Source organism: Poecile atricapillus, chromosome 2, assembly GCF_030490865.1.
Source record: "Poecile atricapillus isolate bPoeAtr1 chromosome 2, bPoeAtr1.hap1, whole genome shotgun sequence".
Taxonomy (NCBI): domain Eukaryota; kingdom Metazoa; phylum Chordata; class Aves; order Passeriformes; family Paridae; genus Poecile; species Poecile atricapillus.
The window spans coordinates 141,933,409-141,953,549 of record NC_081250.1 but is presented as its reverse complement, the minus strand read 5'-3'; the positions used below and the strand labels follow the sequence as shown (position 1 = coordinate 141,953,549).

General features: G+C 45.0%; 1 protein-coding gene across 1 annotated transcript; it reads right to left on the bottom strand.

The window, feature by feature from the left end:
* Positions 1 to 8,049: 8,049 nt before the first annotated feature.
* On the bottom strand, positions 8,050 to 20,098 carry FAM83A (family with sequence similarity 83 member A). The gene is made up of 7 exons (XM_058832747.1): positions 20,072 to 20,098; positions 19,311 to 19,580; positions 18,466 to 18,650; positions 17,771 to 18,380; positions 14,879 to 15,046; positions 13,357 to 13,481; positions 8,050 to 8,596 (listed from the first exon to the last, which is right to left on the bottom strand). The coding sequence occupies exons 4-7, from the start codon at positions 18,344 to 18,346 to the stop codon at positions 8,050 to 8,052; spliced, it is 1,416 nt and encodes a 471-aa protein (XP_058688730.1). The 5' UTR covers positions 18,347 to 18,380; positions 18,466 to 18,650; positions 19,311 to 19,580; positions 20,072 to 20,098.
* Between the last annotated feature and the right edge of the window lie 43 nt (positions 20,099 to 20,141).

Sequence of the window (20,141 nt, the reverse complement as noted above, 5' to 3'; positions counted from 1 at the left end):
AGTGTGCTTAGATAAGAAGGAAAAAGCTGACAAGGTTGTTTATATGTACTGGAGAGTGTTTAGTCAGATCATATCCTTTGTTAAAGCCTTCAAGGAAGATCTTTGCTGTGAAAACTGACAGTGTTGTTTCTGCCTCATCCAGCTCCTTCTGTTGTGCTTTCAGTTGATAGCGACAACACTTTGCTTTCTCAAGTGCTGGTGCCATGTGCTTTGGGCATCTAGAAGAGGGCAAAGATCCTCCTGTTTCTTTCACTTGAAATAGTTTACAATTCAGACATACATGGTGTGCTCTTCCCCCATCTTCTCTTAAACTGTGAGACTTAATTTTCCTGTAGATTTCTGTAAAAGTGTACTATAATGGATGGATGTAGTTCTTAGACATACTTTTCTGCCCCTTTTCTTCATGTATTCCAGTGTTTTCTTTCTGGAGTACTAAAGAGTGCCAAAACCTTAAATAATTCACCATGAATTGTATCTGCTACATCTAGATGAATTTTAAAACTTTGAGATACTGATTAGGGAACCTGTCATGAATCATAGAATGGTTTGGGTTGGAAGGGACATTAAAGATCATCTAGTTCCAACCCCACTGCCACAGGTAGGAACACCTTTCACTAGAATTGGGCATCCTGTTCTAGTGTCTCACCATTCTCACAGCAAAGAAGTTCTTCCTAATATCTAATGTAAATCTGCCCTCTTTAAGTTTGAATCCATTCCCCTTTGCCCTATGACTACAGGTCCCTGTAAAAAGTCCCTCTCTAGCTCTCTTTTATCCTCCTTTACATACTGGAAAGGCCCAGTGAGATGTCCCCAGAGCCTTCTCCAGGCAGCAGAGCACCACTTGTCTCAGCTTTTCCTCATAGGAGAGGTGCTCCATCCCTCTGAACATTTTTGTGGCCTCCTCTGGACTCACTTCAGTAGGGTCATGTCCTTCCTGTGCTGGGCACCCCCGAGCTGGGTGCAGCACTGCAGGTGGGGCCTCACCAGAGCAGAGCAGAGGGGCAGAATCCCCTTCCTCACCCTGCTGCCCGTGGGGCTTTAGATGCAGCCCAGGACAGGTTTGGCTTTCTGGACTGCAAGTGCCCATGGCTGGGTCATGCCCAGCCTCTCAGCACCCCCAAGTCTCAGCAGGGCTCTCAGTCTGTTCATCCCGTGGCCTGGGTTGATACCAGTGGGTGCCCTGACCCAGGTGCAGCATCTTGCACTTGGTCTTGTTAAACCTCATGAAATTCTTGAGCTTGTCCAGGTCCCTTCTGGGTGGCATCCCATCCTCCAGGTGTGGCAGCTGCACCACTCAGCTTGGTGTCATCTGCAAACTTGCTGAGGATGCACAGGATCCCTTCGTCTGCGTGACTGATGAAGAGATTGAACTCTTGGTGTGGTTTTGCCCTCTGCTAAGTTGACTGAAACTTCTCCAGAAAAATGGAATGTTGCCTTTAGCCACGTCAAATTTGATAGTTTGGTGAGTTAATGTGATTAAACCACATCCTGGTCAGCTGGTTACAAAGACCATGACTTGGCAAGTATCCTTGGGTGAGCATTAGTGCACTCAGAATGTACCACAGAAGATTTGGTTTAGTCATGAGTGCGCTTTGCTGGGTGGAAACTTTTGTGTGCGTTTGTGCAGCGCTATAGTCAGGTGGCAATGAAGCCCGCTTGAAGGGCTGGGGATGCTTTTAAGACTAAGAGGTGTCGTAATTCTTCAGAAGAGACTGTCCACAATGTGTTGTAAATTAATTACAATGTTGGCATCAACAGGAGAATCTTACAGCAAAGACAGCAAATGTGGAAAGCTTAATGCTAAATATGTCAGCAAAAAAATGAAACATGGACATTTCCCACTTTCTTAAACTGAAGGTCATGAGTAGCCACATAAAAAGGCTGTAATTTGTTTTGTCTCAGCTGTTAGGACATCAGAACACAGCTTTTGTGGGGCCAGGTCTGTATAGACATTTAATGGAAACTCACCAAATTATTTGGCTTCACAAATAGCATTGGAACTGTTTTAGCAGCAAATTAAATACTTGCCAAACGTTGTCATTTTGTGACTGAGATGTCCAAAATACACAGCAGCTAGCCAAGGTGATTTGGAAACTTTTTGTTGTCTGGGCAGATTGTTTGACTTGACGCTGTCTTTTAAGCCAGGAACACAAAGGTTAACTCCCCACTGGCTCCAGGAGTTAAAGACAAGTGGTAGCTCTTAAGAACAGGCAGTATTTTCTAAAATATAAAAATGAAACAAAAATGTTGGTTTAAACTACTGCAAAGAAAAGAAGATGAATGCTGTTCTGAATGTGTCACATAGTTACTGTTCCAAATAACCAGCATTTATTGCACTGGGGCTATAAAATGTTCCTTTGTCCCATTTTTGCCTGGCTATCTCTCATCTCAGCTACTTCAGTTCTTCCTTTTTTGGCCTGTCTCCCTTTTTTGTGCCTCTTCTAACTCCAGTTTTCTGTTTCTGATCATGTCTCAGGAGGGGCTTTGCATTTCCATTTTGCATTGAATGCTTCATTGTTGCTTCTATGTTCTGCATAATTTTACAAATGCCTGTAATAGATTTCTTCATGATTTGGCTTTTAGGATATTATTGTTGGTATGAGTACATGTATCAGTACTCCATTCTGAGTAAAACAGCAAATTTTAGTATTGCAAATTGAAAGTGAGAATCCACTAACAGTTACTGAGGTTTGATTTTGTTATTTTAACGCTTGCTTGTGGTACAGGTGCTTTGGGAAGGACCTTCTGCTGCTGGTTCTGATGCTCCTGAAATGATTGCTGTCTACAAACACCATTATGTGTCTTGCTATTGAGTGTTTGAATGCTGCTGGCTTTAAGGTGAAGGAACGTGTTAGTGCTGTAATTAGTAACGTTAACACAGTGTTCATCACAGAATCATCGAATGATTTGGGTTGGAAGGGAACTTCAGAGGTCATCCAGTTCCAACCTTCCTGCCTGGGGGGTTGGCAGGGAACTTTCCACTTGACCAGGTTGCTTAAAGCCCCATCCAACCTGACCTTGAACGCTGCCAGTGATGGGGCATCCATAACTTGCTGGGCAACCTGTTCCAGTGCCTCACCACCCTAATCATAAAAAAATTCTTCCTTGTGTCCAATCTACCCTCTTTCAATTTAAACCCTGTCATCTTGTCACTGAGTGGGGGGTTGACCTTGACCTGCTGCCAGGAGCCCACCCTGATGATCTATCACACCTCCCCCTCCAGAACCACAGGGAAGGAGAAAATAAGATGGATGGAAAAACAAACAAACAAACAAACTGTGGTTCACAATAAAGGTAGTTTAACAGAGAAAAAGCAAAGGTTGCACAAGGAAACAAAGGAAAAGAAAAATATTTATTCTCTATTTTCATCAGCAGGCAGTCATTGTAAAAATGAGGAATCAAGGGTTGTAACATGGAGTCCTGCTTGTGCACCCTGCTTGGAGGCACCTTTATTGCTGTCAGTAGCAAAGGGGTTTTAGGTAGTGCCAACTTCTCCTGCCTTCCTTCTGGTACACATACACAAGCTAGATGAAAAATGCAAGCAAACCCATTTTGATAGCAGTCTGGGAACCAGGTGGGACTCTGTGGGCTCCCCACCTGGTGAGTGTGGTGATGGCACATGACACAGCCAGTACTTGGTGAGTTCACCCAATTGCCCTTGCAGGATCCACTCTCCCTGGGAAGGTAACTAAAACTGGGGACAGTCATTGAGGGGTTCAATAGGTAGGGTAATAGGGGTTTCACTGGTGACAGAAATTCTGAAAACTAGAAGAAAATTTGCAGTACTTCAGGACTGCCATCAAGCATCAGGACACAGGACTGTGTCAGGATGAGTGGCTGGAATGATGAGAGGGGAGACCCTGAAGCACTGATCCTGGGGAGGTTCTTTTGATATGAGCCAGTTGACCTTCCTGACTCCTGTGTGATACATTTTAAGGCAGAATTGCCTCATAGGGCAAATCCCTGCTCGCTATTCTCCATCACCTTCTTGTCCATCACAGGACAAGTTGGAAATAATTTCCAAGATCTGTTGCTCTATCACCTCCCCAGGAATGAAGGTGCAGTGAGGGTCCTGGAAAAGGAGGAGTATGGTGTGCAATGGTTGAGGGAGGAGTAACACCTGGATGGTTGTTGTTTTCCAGGAAGACTAACAGAGTAAGACCAGGGAACTGTCTGTTGTTCAAAGGAAAAAAACCCAAAAAAGCAGCAGTCTGTGGAAGAACTGGCAAACTGTTAACAGTGGAGAAGACTGAGCTACTCTGTGAATCTTCTGCCTCAGTTTTCACTGGCAACCTCTCCTCTTATGCCTCTTGAGTCTATGGCTCTCAAGGCAGGGACTGGGGAAGCAAAGTCCCTCTTATTGTAAGAGAAGATCAAGGTTGAGAGCACCTGAGGGACCTGAGCATACCTAAGTCTGTGGGGCCTGGTGAGATGTGTCCTAGAGATTGTTCTGATTGAATTGGCTGGTGTAGTTGCCAAGCTATTCTCCGTGATATTTGAAGTCATGGAAGTCAGGTGAAGTCCCAGTGACTGGAAGCAGCCTGTGGAAGGAACAATCAGTGAAATGCTGTCTGGTTCACAGGCAGCAAGCACAGGCTCCTCTGGGTGCCTCCAGCATGAGCAGCAATTGCAAGTGGGATCTGGTGGGAGTTGTATGTCTGGGCACCAGAATGCACATTCCAAACCACCTCAATGGGGAGCACTTACTCACTGGACACCAGCTGAAAGACCTGCAGGGCTACTTCTGGGAGGGGAAGGGATATGGGGACTCTCTGGAAAATCCTGGCCAAGCCCAGCCTATTCATCCAGCTTAGTTCCAGGGTGTGAACACAGGGGCAGCTGTGGGTTCCTGGTGCCCTGCAAAACATCCTTTCCTGGTGCACGACAGTCCCTTGGGCAGTGGCACTTGCCTCTCTCTGCTCCCCATGTGAGGACATGCACAGAACCAGCCCTGATAGGAGTGTCCTCATCGCTGTCACCACAGCAATGACATGGCAGAGTTGCCCTTCAGAAAACCCTGGGGCTTTTCTTAGGCTCTGCAGGGGCCCACATGGGGACTTAATTGCCTTCCAGAGTTCTCTGAGGCCTCAACTGGGCTTTGCTGGGTCCAGCTGGAGGCCCCTGCTGCCCTCCACAGGCCCTCCCACTCTAAAAAAGTCTAAACATCCCCAAAAAATCACTTTTAATTAGAAATTCACTTCTGAAGATAATCTGGAAGTTGTTATAGGCTATATTTATTTAAGCTTTTTAGCCCCACCTTGATCACCTTCCTTCAAAATAGGACAAAACGGGAGGGCAACAGGGGAATCCAAAAGGCCTCAGCAAAACCAGATGAGATCCTGAGCCACTACAGAGGGCGATTAGTGGCCCTGCAGGGTGTGTGCCCAGAGCTGGGTGCAGCACTGTTGGTGGGGTCTCACCAGAGCAGAGCAGATGTGACACGTGCACAGTGACAGCTCATGTCCAATAAAGCATCCAGTATTCCCAGGTTCTCCTCTGGGCTGCTCTCAATCCAATCATCCCCCACTCTGCACAGGTACTGTGGATTGCCCCAGCCCAGGTGCAGGACCCTACACTTGGCCTTGTTGAACTTCCTGGGGTTCACATGGGCCTCCAGCCTGTCCAGATCCATCTGGACAACATCCCTTCTCTCAAGTGACTCACCTGCACCACTCAGCTGGCTGTCATCCTCACACTTCAGGAGGGTGCATGGTGTGGTAGCCAAGTTTATCTGAGCCCTTCCCTTGCCAGATGGACAGGGCAGGTCAGCACCTGTCGTGGCCTTCATGACAGTTTCTGCAGCTGCCTATAAACGTTGCCCTTTATCACTGAGTTGTGGGGGCCTGTTAGGATTTTTAATTATTTTTTATATATTTTTATATATTTTATTATATTATAATTTATTTAATTATAAAGAATTTAATTTAATAACTAATTGCTGAAATTGTAAACTATTTTCCATCAAAACTGAAATTTTATTCACTTGATGTTCAAGTTGTGTTGTCTGAACCAACACAAGCTGTTCTCCTGATCCAGCTGAAATTAACTCTTTACTCACAGTGGCCATTCTGGATTATTTGCTTGACCCTTAGCTACTTTTCATTAGCTATGTTCTCCAAAACTTTTGTAGGCAAACTGTCTTGCCCCACAGAGCTGAAAAGAGCTCCTTCATGGACTTCACAGGTCATGGCCAGTGGAAATCAAGGTCTACAAACTTCTCCCCAGATCCCCCTCTGTACCTCCCCAACTAAACCATAACAGGATCAGTGAAATGAACCACATTTAGAAGGAAAATCTTAATTAGTCTGTTAGGACACCTTAATTCTGTTTCTGTTGATTTCAGAAGAAACAAAATATGTTTGTTCTTCATCTGGGCTCTAACTGCATGGGACTCATTCATCTTTCGAAAGAGAACAGAGTGAGGTGTACAGGGCAAGAGAATATGAAGAAAGAGTCTTCTGTTTTATTTGAATGGTTGCTATATTCAGATAATTAAATAGAATTATCATAGGAATAAAAATCAAATTTCCCTTCTCCCCAAGGAATCCAAAAAATATTGCTATGTACAGAATTTACAGTTATATGCAATAGTTGATTATTATTATGGACTCCAAAATTTGGTATTACCAGTTAAAACACCCATAGTGAAGCTAGAGCAGGATGTGTCCATCCTGTATCTTTCATAATGTTCTTTAAACTTTCCAGGTATGCTTCCAAAATGCTTGCTCTTCCAAGGATGAGAAACCTTCTTCACCTACATACGATTATCAACATCCACAGTCTACATAATTCAATTGTATTCCTTTCTGAGCAGGTGAGAAGTCAAGGAAAACAGGCCAGAAGTGCAAGTGTGTTTAGGGTTGTTTTCTGTTAGAGGCAGATGAAAGATGGTACAAAGCAGGTGTGGAAAAAATAAATCTACTGATAAATCAACAGCTGTTAGACATCTTGGTAACTCTGGATGGAAATCCTTTGTTTCATTAATTTTCTTTGCTTACAGAAGCTTCCTTAGTTTTCATGAATTATTTGGCAGAAAGTTTTTCTGGTTTGGTTCAAGCAGCTGAACCTCTGTAGCTCCCTTTATAACTCTAGCCCATGGGCACTACAGAGACCCAGTTCATCTTTAAAAATTAGAGGCAATGAAGAACTTAGCAGTATCTCTAACTTCATGTTCAATCAGATGACCACAAAAAGGATTTCAAAGCATGTGCAATTAAATGAATTGGAACTCAGTCCTGATGTGTTACTGGTACGACTTTGCTTCTTTAACTCAGCTTCACTTTTCAGTCTGAACCTTCACAGCTGCTCTTCATAAGGAAAGTTGCCCTGAGCTGGCAGGATGGGAGGTTTGTAACCAGGTGTGATGGGATACACTCATGTTGCTGACCAGTGGAAGTGAAGGTAAGGTGAATGTGTCTTCCATAACCAGTACTGTCGGTCTCAGTCCATGTCAAAGGCACCAGGCCCCATCCAAAGAGTCCTTGGGAACAGCCATCCTTCATGTGCAGCTCAAGCAGAGAGAGCTCTGAGACAGTGCTGTGGCAGGACCTGTGCTTCCCTGCCAGCCTGAAGGCAGTCCCTCTGAATCAAGATTAAAGTTTGATGAGAGCACGAAGGTAGCCAGCTGCTGCCAGCATCATCCCTGTTTGCTACAGAAATAGCAGCCTTCAGTCTCCTTATTCAAGTGCATAAAATGCATAGTAGTAAACTGTGCGTTAGCCCCTTTCAGTTGCCTGGACATAAGAAAAACAGTTACTGTCATTCTGGTACACAAATATGCCGCCAGGGGCAGGTGATAGGCAGTAGCAGTGTTGCACTGTGAGCAGCATTATTCAGATGTGTTCTTCCTGGGATCCTGATGCACCTGAGGTTCACACATTAGCAGCCTTGTCTTTTTAATCAGGGAAATGAAGCATACATAAGCAACAAAACAAGAGGCTTGAAATCATCCTCATTTGTATTATACAGAATTTCTATATTCATCAGCACACAAGCGATTGCTAAACAGGCCCTCACTATATTTACTTGCATTTCCAAACAAGGTGGTTATTATGCAAACAGGTTAGCTTTGTGGAGGCATCTCCAGGATGAACTTAACCCTGTCCTGTTCGGTTCCTCTTGCCTGAGCCTTATAGGTCTGTAAATGTTCATGTTGTTATAGGGCACTGTGGAGTTCTCAGCCATGTAGGGTGGCTGATAGTAGTTAGGCTGGATGGCCTTCTGTGCAGGCGGGGGAGTGAATGAGACATAGCTGTGGAAGGAATTGACTCGCTGGAGAGGTGATTGGGGGGTGAAGTTGCTGTTGAACATGAGAGTTCTTGGGGTCTGCTTGCTCTGGTGGGTGCTGCCAGCGGAGAGGCTGCTCAGGGGGTCGGAGAGGGTGTTGGCGCTTCCCTCGTCGCTGTAGGGGAGGCTGCGCAGGGGGGCCCAGCTCCGGCTGAACAGGAAGGGGAGGCTGCGCGGAGGGGTCTTGGGGCCCCGCACGGGCTTGGACAGCGCGTACAGGTGCCGGAACTCCTCGTCAAACAGCTCCACAACCTGGCCCGTGAACTTGGAGAGGAGGTTGCGGTGAACCTGGCCACACAGCCACGTGAAGCTGGAAGGAGACACAAGGTAAGGGTTAGAGTTAACGTTGGCCATCAGGAATGGCAGAGCCCCCGCAGGGGCGATGCAAAAGGCAAATGTGTTTTACTGCTGAAGCTTCTTGTCTAAACACAGGATGAAGATGGTGTCGCAGTTGAATTTCAGGTCAGTTCACATCAGTGCTCTTTGATTTGGATCAATCTTTGTTATTGCAGCTGCCTCTAAAACCTTCAAGAAACCTTGTAAAGTTATGCAACTTCCTCAAGGGAGTGGTGATCCAGATCCACTGCAGGGATAAATGTCAGATACAATACCCAAGGTATGTGTGTCTGTTCCATGGAAAGGAGTTTAGACCCCTCTTTTTAGGGACCTCTTTTCCATTCACAATGCTTAAATTCAAGTCTTGCCACGTCTTACCTGCACACACATAAATTGTACCTTGTACCCTGCAGCATGCCGTGCCACTTGGTAACTCTCAGCCACTCCAAGTGACATCAAAAAGTCTAGGAAAAAAGAACCATCCTTTGTTTTCATTTTTTCTGTCATCTTCATTGGTCAAGAGAAACACATAAAACCCCAACCTTCCTGTCACGTCCCACACCACAAAACAAGCCGCCACACCTGACAAATCTTTGTTTTCTTCACTACAGAGAAAATGAAATTACAAATATTTCCTACAGCATTTCCAAAAATAAATGTAATACTTTGCTATAAGGTAAGGGAGAAACACCACAATAGTTTTAATTCTGGTAGTTCAGAGACACACCTTAGGATAACCCACAGCTTTTAAATTATTTTTCTTTTATGTGCTTCCCTAATCCACTCAGCAAACATAAATTTGTGCTTTTACAAAACCACAAGCCAGCTTGATTGTGTTGCGCAGGCTGCCGTGTCTGAGCAGCAGCAGCACCAATAAAATGAGCATACTTGAGAGAATGAAATGTAATTACTCCCTGAACTGACCAGAGCTTGAGCTGTGCAGCAGAGGATACAGAGCAGTGGTGGATTTGAATTTGAGGTTATTCTGTGTTGGCAAAACTCTGCCATGGTTATTCCTGTGTGACTTTATTAGCTGTGCTAGATTTGCACAAGGGCTGCTGAGAGCCAAATTTGGCTGTAGGTGTGTGCACTTAAAATCTTGTCAAGTTTTGATAAAACTCCTGTGAAGCTCAGTGGGACTGACAGCCTGAGCTGATACTGAGGCAGTAAGACACAATTTACATCTGCTTGCCCAGAGCATTCCTAAAGAGTTGGGCTTGAGGTATACAGTGCTTTTATACTGTTGCTTCAAGAGCAAGGGGAGGAGTGAAGAAATCACTAGTCCAATGCCACCGGACACCCATACAATTTATACTGTACATTTTATGACTGGATATGAAAACATACAGTAAGTTACCAAAATACAGGTACTTCTCACCCACTGTATTCAAATTATTCTAAATATGGACAAAACCTCGGGAGCCAAGGTAAAGAGCACAGCAAGCTAACTCCCTGCTGGGTGTGTAACATCTGCTGTGCCAGCTCAGCATTGCCTTTATTCACTAAGCAGTGCTTTCTAAACCTTTGCATGTCCTTCAACTAACTGTTAAACAGGTCAGGAATAAATACAAAAATGCACACAATTTTTCTAAGGTATCTACACTGAAGGTTACAAACTCATGAAAGGGCTGAGGTCTAAAGTATCATGTTTATATTTTATGTGCTAGAGATACACCTAGTTTATAAAAGAAAATCTAGACAGAAATAAGAATCAATTACACTTGTAAATGGTTTTTAAAAGCCTAACAGAATTAGAGGAAAAAGCCTGTTCTGTCCAGTTTTGATAACTTACTCCCACATGTATCTTCCTGGAGTACCTGACAGATACCAGTTTGTGGATCACTGATTTTACCTGCTACCCTTCTAAACAGAGAAAGTTAGATCAAATGAACAGCCCAGAGATTCTCCAAGAACTGATGCCAAATGGATGAGCTCAAAGTTACAAGGTAAGATCTTTGTGATTTTAGACAAATGCTTGTGAAGTTGTTGTGTAAAAAGTCGCAGCAATTTACAGTCTGTGCACTTTTCTGGAGAACAAAACAGAACTTGGCATAAAAGACAACAGGTTTTCATTGGCTTCATTCTAAGAGAAAATGCATTGTTTAGGTTTTAGGTCCAGTTTTGCTCCTTAGTATACCATTCTGAGTGCTCTTTTGGGACAGGCTCAGAGGAGTCTGTTATTGTTACCACCTGCCCAGAGGGATTGTTTTTCTTCCAGGTTTTCCTGGGTGAGGCCAATCCAAGAAAAAGCACAAAGAACTGGTTTGGGGCCAACGTTGTATAACAAATTAAGTCACTGATAGATACTTCTCAGCCATCTTTCCAGGGCTTTGTCTTGTGCCCTGTCACAGACCCTCTCATTTATGATTGCCTCAATCAAATCCTACCTCTCTGGTTCAGCACTGGAATTGTTTTATAATGTGTCCTCTCTGCATTGTTGGAGCTGCAGTTCACTAGGGATGTGCTCATCCCTGTGTTTGTAGGGCTGCAACAGGAAGGACGGAAGGGAGGACGGAAGGGAGGACGGAAGGGAGGACGGAAGGGAGGACGGAAGGGAGGACGGAAGGGAGGACGGAAGGGAGGACGGAAGGGAGGACGGAAGGGAGGACGGAAGGGAGGACGGAAGGGAGGACGGAAGGGAGGACGGAAGGGAGGACGGAAGGGAGGACGGAAGGGAGGACTGGGGTTTTCAGCTGGGATCAGGTTTGGGTTACCCTACATGTTAGTGCTGCCTGGTGGATAACCTGTGTGGGAGAAACCTGCCCCACCTGAGCTGATGCTCCTGGCAAAGCAGCCCGTGTTAGTTGTTAGATGCTGACTCTGAAGAGGCCAGTGGCTTTCAGAGTGGCAGCCAGGGAGATACTCAGCTGACCCTGGGGATCAAGGTCTGTGCTTTCTGTGGTTTTCATTTTGCCTTCTTTAGGAATGCTGAGTTCATGCACTATCTAATTTCAAATTAATTTTAAAAACGGAATAAGTTATCATAGGATGAGATAGAGTGACAGACAGCAAAAAGAAATACTGCATTCTAACCCCTCATGATAGACACTGGCAATAAAAATTGAGAGCATGTCCTAAAGAGCTATTTTATTTCCTCAGCCTGTTCCCCCCACCACTATTATAACATCATGCAGAACTTGGCACTTCGGTGAAATCTGGCATTGTATTTTAAAATTCTGTATCAGTTTTAAGATCTACTCCAGTGTGATTTCCAACAAATGCACTGTAGAAGAGTTTGTGTCTGTTTCACTCAATATCATTCTTGTTTATACCTGAAGAGGTTGGTTGGTAAGATTTAGGCATAGCAAAAATCTAATAAAGTGAGAGCTAGCAAGAAATGCCACATACTGGTAGTGTGTTATAACCAATGTGAATTGCAAATTGGTGCTGAAGTTAAATAGCTTTTTTTATAGTTTTAAATACATTTGTTCCTCACCACCTTCTCTGTGTGCTGAATATGGAATTACATAGTCTGACAAGGTACTTGAGATTAGAAGATATTCAACAGCAGTAGAGAAAGATAGAAGTGACTGCACAGGACTTCAGGAGTTTTTAGTATTTTTGGTATTGAAAGAGAAGCCAAAAGGAAGCTTCTTGGTCAAAGAAAATAGATCTTGTTCTGTTCTTCTCCCACACATACTTCACTCGGATTTCAACGCATCTGTGGTGAGGCATTAAAAAACACCCACAAAAATAAGGAAACAAAAGAGCAGTCAATAAAAAAAAACCCAACCCTGAGTGTCCACTAAGTTTTGTCTGATGGTTCCTTTGGAAATGGAATGAAAAGTGGGTGCCTCTGTTAGTGTACACCTGAGCTCCTGCAGCCCATCCCCAAAAATCACTTTTTCCTTCGTTACTACAGTTCTGTAAACTTGCTGGTGGCATAGTTTTATCAGAGCAGAGGCATTTAAGCTTCCAAATCATAAACTTGGATTAAGAAGAATCATATAATTTAAAATAATCAATCACCTCTTGTATTTTTGTACCTGGATTTCTAGGATACACTTGGTCATTTGTGAAACATTTCTATGTAGCCATGATGCTGAGAAACTTCATTTATATGATGCAAGCTCAGAGTCTCCTGAAATTCCCTGACCAGAGGATCTAGGATCTCAAAAATCCAGTTGTTGAGATGCTATATCCACTACCTGAAATAATTATAGCAGCACAAACAAAACAAACAAACAAAGAAAATTTAAAAAAAGAGAAAAAATGAAGGTGCAGCAGTTATGTAGATATATACTGCCTACCTGTTAATGAAACACAGGGAAAAACAGTAAGTCTCTGAAGTATTTCTGTTTTACCTTTAATCACTAAATTTGTCCTATGAAGAACAAATCCTTAGATAAGCTGAGTGACATATGCTACATTAAGGGATCCTGAGGGAGACAGAAATGTATCATATTTCACAATCACAACACTTGAGAACCCAAACAATGAGGACAATATTAAGCTGTACACATTTCTAGTTTTGCCCCAGGGCTGCACTGGCAAAGTTGTTTATGTTACTTCCTGAACATTTAAATTAAAACCCATGCTCCATAAAGAACTAAGAGCAACTTTAAAGTAAGTTAAGTAGATTTTTTTGAAAAATAGCATTTTTTGAAAACGTGAGGTTTTTTTGTTAAACAAAAGCTTCTTACCTTACAAAAATTTCCATGGCACTTTTCTGGGGAAGAAGTATTTAAAATCATAAAAGAGTACGTAGACATGAAGTGCAGTGGCTCATCTCACCTGTAAGATCCAGACAGCACGTATCTCCAGTCAGAGATAAGAAATTTTTCTCGAATTTGTCCTGAAAATTTCCTCCCTGACTTGGCACAGTAAACCTCTCCAGTAACACTGCGGACTGAAATATTCTGTAAATAAAAATAAAATTGAGTGAATTATATGTCTTTTTAATTAAAAATCAGACAGAGAGGGCCCTTTTCCCCCACCGCCTTTAGCTCTTCACTGCCCCAAAGTCAAATTTCTTCATGGACTCTCTGATGTGGTATTTGAAGGTTTGTGCCCAGAGGAAACCTAGCCAAGGTCTTGCCACCCCAGCCAAAAGGAGCACAGATGTGCCCCTAGCCGGGAGCAGCCTGTTGCCCTCCACTGGCACCCCAGGCACAATCTGCTGTAGCTGTACTCCCTTTACATTGGCTGTGCCATGACACAGCAGGGCAAAACCTCTGCTCCTCCAATCCATCTGGGCCTGCAAGGACACAGGTGCTGCTCTGCTGGAGCAGCCCAGACAAATGCTGTCCTTCGGGATCAGATGCAGGTACTTGTGTGAGGGGAGATGCAGGTCAGTTTGGCCCATGGAATGATCTGCACTGTCCTTGTACCTGAGCAAGTGCCTTTCAGACCCTGATTCTGCTGTCCATACACACACTTGGCAGAATCAAGGCCTTAGAAATGAGTGGCACCAAGGATTTGACATGCACGTTGTAGAGGCCTAGATGCTGTAGCAGCAGACTTAGAATAAATAGCCCAGGATTGTTCTCCTTAGGAGTGAGGGTTTACAGGCATGCAAACAGTTATGAACGTGCATTATTAATTTCAGCTTCTTCATATATTTGGGATGGAATTCAGCTGTTGAAAACCAGGTGTCTGGTGCATGTAAGATGCCCTCAGGCTTCCTGTGTGCCCACAGCTGCCATTCCAAAGGTCTGTGGCCTCTGCAGTATCACCCATCCCCAGGGAGATGCCATAGGAGCTCTACAGCATCTTAAGCAACAACTGAAATAATTCCTAGGAGGGGTTCTTTTAAAGCCAGTTCCCTCTGACAGAGATGAAGGCAGATTAAACTAACAGCCACCTAAATTTGAGGTGTTACCTTTAAAAGAGCTTTAACACATTTTATCAGAAACCACCCAGTGCAACCAAGCTATGGCCGTGCAAAACAGTTTTGTGCACCTTCTCCCTGTGGCTGCCAGACCACAGCTGCTGCAGAGCTATTAAACAGAAGCAGTTCTAATGCCTACATTAGATAACTCTACTAGGGAAATTTTAGCCCTGTTTTGAGACTTCAGGGCCAAGATTAGTTTCATCTGGGGAGCTAATAGAAATGCCTTACCTTCCTATAATATCCATGTGAAAACATAGGCATCTCCAAAGAGGAGTTTGGTGTGCTAACAGTACCCCAGGAAATCTCTTGCTCCCTTTTAATTAGAAGGTGGATTGACCTTAGCATAACGTCATACTTCTAGCTCAGAGTGCCTGCAGTTAGGCAGACAGCTCTCAGCCTTAGAGCTTCACAGAGCCACAGTACCTTGAAGAGATCCTCAGCAATTTGCAACTTGTCGCACATCTCCGAGAAAAGATCTATACTGCCATGATCGAGCAGCAGGTAGACAAAGACCATGCGCTTGTTAGCTGCCTCCAGGAGGTCACAAAGAATCTCAGTGTCTGTGAACACATCCATCACGATAGCTAACACCTTCAGAAAAAGAGCAGAGGCATTAGTAGAGACAATTTACATAACTTAAGGTTGCTATGAGGACAGTGTGATGTAGTTTATTTGTTAAAAAATACATTCCAATAAACACAAATACTCAGTTATATGTGGGTATTTTTTCTGGTTTTCTCCCTAAGTGCTTGAATCACTAAAATGATGAAACACATTGCCTCATTGTTTTTTGCTTATATAAAACCAATATAACACATAACATATAACCCAAAATGATCTATGAATTTGCAGGTGAGATTTTGGCACTAGGAAATATACTGAAATACTTATTGGAGAGCAATAGGGATGTAGCTAAACAAAAGACCACAGCCCTTGCCACACAGCTCACTAGGTGTCATAAGCGACATGTATTCAGCCTGGATGATGCTTTCTCTTTTATGATTTACACCTGGACAGCCTTGGCTTTAAAAAGCCTCACCCTGTTGTTGGTGGTGGTGGTGGTGGGGTGACAGACTCCAACAGCTCCATTTTTTTTTTTTTTTTAAACGCTGATTTATAAACTAATTGTTACAATCTGACCACACATCCATGCTCCCCAATTCACAACTGGCAGAAGAGTGTGTAAAAGTCTTAGGACTGGGCATAAAACCCCTGACAACTATTTAAATGCATAGTCTGCAGCCAGTGTGAATCAAGGGACCTATAAATGTGATATAAAACCAGGTCCATACTAGAAAGTGCTGGTCTTGTCTGATGTCTAATTGCCTGTGGAAAAGGTCAATTCAGCCCAGCTACTACCTGACAACTTCAGGAGATGCTTGTTTCTTCACTGACTGGAGAGGGAACCTTTGATAACTGTGCTCATGGGGTATCACCTCCAATGAAAACAAACTTTACAGCATCTTTGTAGATCTGTCTTACTAATTGCTTCCAGCTTGCTCTGAATCTTACTCCAAGGCCTATGTCCACACCTAAGAGCAAGCTTATTCCCCTTGCCACCACGAGATATCCTACAAGACCAGACACATCCTGCGCAGCCAGCGTCCTCTTCAGGCAGCCAAACTATTTGTGGAGCAATGAGGATCTCATGCCTTCCTCCTGCTGCAAAAACCTGGTGCTTCAGAAAGAGCTTTGCCATGGCTAGGTAAGCACAATTATGTCAAATATTTCACATCCACACTTCCTGTTAATGCCCCAGCTCCAGCCCATTGTCTCTAGTACTGCTTTTTACTATCTGTTCCAAATTTATATTTCTGCACCTGACTTACTTTTCTTACTTGTAGTACTTTCTTTTGCCTGAATTTCATTTTGTGATCTGCACCAATTCCACAAATGTCTTAAAATTGTTGTATCACTTTTGAATCCTTTGCATTTTGAGGTCATCCATTAACAGAGCTTTTATTCTGTTATTTAATTTTGTAATGCATGTATCAAATACTAGGCTATCCAGGATGGACCCTTACCAGATGCTATTTAATAGCTGGTGTCATTGGAAAACTGTGCTCAAAAAGCAGTTGACAAATTTTATACTGTTTGTGTTGCTGCAGCACACTCTCGTAATGTAAATTAGATTATTAAGGTCACACGAAACATGGGTTTATATTACATTTCCCAATTTTTCACCTACAAGTTTTCTTTTCTTGGGACAGAAAATTCTGAGTTGATATTTTACCTGATTCCTATTTTATTATTCCAGAGACATTTCTATAATTCCCCTGGTGTGGTAAGCACTTGTAGGCTTTGAGAGAGCAGCTGCCAACGGGGATCCTTCTCCCCTGCCATTACACTCTGTTACCAGGGCCAGCACCTGCCCTTGCAGGGGAATAACAAAGCGGAAGGAATCCTGTGGCTCCGGAGGGCTCCAAAGTCTCTGCTGGGCAGCACTATTGCATCCTGGCTTGGCTCCTGACCACTCCTGCGTGAAACTGCTGCTGCTCTTCTGAATTTATATAAGGGCAAAACTCATGGATGACGGTAAATACAACCCTGAAGTATCAAATTTTTTTTCCAGGAAAACAAGCGAACTGCTAGAACACACATGACATCAGTTTTCTGTCCCCCCTCCAGCTCAGTTCCTGATTTCCCAGAGTGTGGGCAGCCTGGCTTTGTCCTGTGGCTGGCACCTCTGTGGCCTCCATCACCTGTAGGTAGTCAGGAGCATCCTTTGCACCTTTCCCACATGCCGAGTTATGCTGCAGAGTCTCTGTATAGAGCCCACATGACATTTTAACTGATACAGACAATATATTAGGGATGAAAGGTGTATTTTCTGATTAATTTCCTTCCTCTGGGGATGGCTGCTGACATACCAGACATACTTGCATCCCCTTCACCCACATCTCCCACAAATCCCCTTGAACAATTCCTAATGGCTAAGAGCTCACTTAGGCTTAATTCTCATTAGTGGTGCAATGGTCTGAACAGATCAAACCATCCTGCTGGGGGTACATGAAAAGGGACAGAGCCAAGCTGCCCTTTCTACACATTTAATCCACTGGGTGAATGGGAGGTTACAAGAGAGAAGAGGGAACGGGTTTTTTTAAGCCATCAACATAAAAAAGTGTTGGTGTGAGTTAAAAAAAAATTTTTTTAAAGTGCTGCCTGTGTTCAACAACAGGCTCTTCACAGCCACTTTCTAGAGCAAAGCTACACTGTAACACACAGGGCTGCCTTGAGTTAAGTACCATGTTCAGCTGAGCTTGTAAGAGCACGAAACAACCAAGTGCAAAGGGAACAGCAATTCTCTGCTCATACCTGAGTGGTCTTGTGGATGTACCGGCGTATGATGTCTCTAATGTTGCTGTTCTTCTCTGTTTGGAAATACACAGTGGCGGTGGATTTTTCCTTTAAATAGGGCTTCTCTGCTGTAATCCATGTGTGGAGCAGAGCCGGCTCACTGTTGTCAGAAATGGTGGGGAAGTAGGTCCCTGAAGGGAGTGACCCGGCGTCGTTCTGCTTTGGCGCGGCTGCCCCGTCGGCGCCTGGGGTCTCCTGTGCATAATAAGACTCCCTGGCGTTATCCTTGATGTACTGAGCTTCCACCGAGGAGAGGAAATCCACCTCACCCTCTCTGCTTAGAGTTTCGAGGTAAGAGTCTCTCCCACCATCCAAGAAGGCGTCGGTGGCCAATCTTACGCTTTCGTTGTGGCTGAAATCCACTTTTGTCAACTTCAGGGACTGGTTCTTGATATCCTCCAGCCTCTTCCTTATCTTGCCCATATGTCTGGGGTGGTTCATGGCTCTTTGTCGCAGCAGCCGATCTGCCGGGCAGGCACCATGCATATGCGTGCCACAGGCAGTGCAATCGTCCTTCTTGTTTGAGGACTGCATTCTCGCATGAAATCGCCTCGGCTGAGCGAATTAACTATGAATAAAAATAAAGAGATCTTATTACCACAGGCAAATTCACACTCCCTGAATTTGTCTGTACAATTATCTTCAAAACGAACCTGAAGCTTGCTTCTCAGGTGGTGATGTACTCCGGCAACAATCTGTTTCCAGATGGGACACAAGTGCAAAGCTGATTAGATTGCTTATCTGAGAGGCACCCACCTCAGCCCCAGGGCATACGAAGGATTCGAGTCAAATTTACCACGGCCGTCGGATTCGATTGTATTTCCCTTCCTGTCGCATCCTGTGAAATATGAGTGAGGAAAGCACTCAGGCAAAAGCAGGTAGGCTCCCAAGCATCATTGCACAATCTTCAAAACAGCTTGAGGCTTCTCTGTCTTCCCATGGTATTCGTTAGGGAGAAAAAACAGTTCTGATGTTGAATTGGACCGAAGACAGCAGCCATGTCCATGGCTTCAAAACAGTAAAAAGGGTCATGGGCTCTGTTCGGCACCTACATGCTGCCAGGCAGGCTTAAAAATAGATGTGAACTTCGTCACTGTGCCCCGTCCGGGGTATGTTGCTATTACCATAGACGATTCACTCACTTATTTCTTTAAAGCTTTGTGACTACGCCATCCTATTATAAGAAAAATACCCCTTCCCAAACATCCTGAATATTACGTGGAGGGAGGGTTGTGAGCTGGCCTCAAAGCATCAGAAATACAAACACTCATCACTTGATTGTGCACATTTAGGGCTTTTTTTTTTTTTTTTTTTTTTCTTCCTTCCTTCCTTCCCAGGCTGTAGCTTCTGGAGTCACGTTGTCCCCGTGGCAGCTCTCTGCTGTGTCATTAGGTGGATGGGTTGCAGCGGGGTGACAGGCCAGAGCCCGGGGGCAGCCGGGCCGGCCGGTCTGACGGAGGAGAGGCGGGGCGGGAGCACCTGCCCGAGGTGTCCATACCTGTGTGCGTGCCTGGCTGCAGCGCCACGTGTGACACACTTCCTCACGCGGGTGGGCTGGCCTCGGCCCGGCAGCTGTGTGTCCGTGCACCGCTGTGCCGCGGCTCCACAGGGGATGTGCCGGCCTGGGCTCCAGTGAGGGCGGCTGAGGCCGCGTGTGGGCAGGGAGAGGATCCCGCCGCGCCGGCCTCGGGAGCACCGGCGCCTTCAGGGACGCACAGGCACAGTTTCTCAGGGCAGCTTCACAGATTCTGGGTCTATGTCAGGTGCCCTGTGGGGTGGGGAAAAAAAAAAAATCACCCGTAAAGATAAGATCAAGATGTACGAAACACAGAAGAGTATGGAATGGGTCGGATATTAATCCCGGAGCGACCACGTGCGCCCGAGGAGGGGCGGTGGCGGGGCCGTCCTGAGCTTCTGGGGTGATTTTAAAAACTACCCCGTCCCTCCCTCCGCCCCCAACATCCGCCCGCAGCTGCCAGACGCGGCCGAAAGTCACTAATTATCTCCTGACCTGTTCTGCGCAATTAGGCCGAAAATGATGCCATCTAATTACCCTGACATGCAGGACTGTGTCCTGCCAACGCCGATCGAGAGCAGGGACGGCCCCCCCTCCTCGACCAGGATCTCTCATGGTCACCCCGGTGTCCCTTAGGGTCCCCCTGGCCCCCTACATGAGCACGGCGGGGCTCCTCACAGGTTATACTATGGGACCTCACACTGTCACCCCAGCGAAGCCTCACTGTCACCCTGCAGCCTCACATGATCACTCCGAGCCCCCGCGCTGCCAGCGCAGGATCCCGCCCGGTGGGAGCGGTGTGGGCGGAGGAGG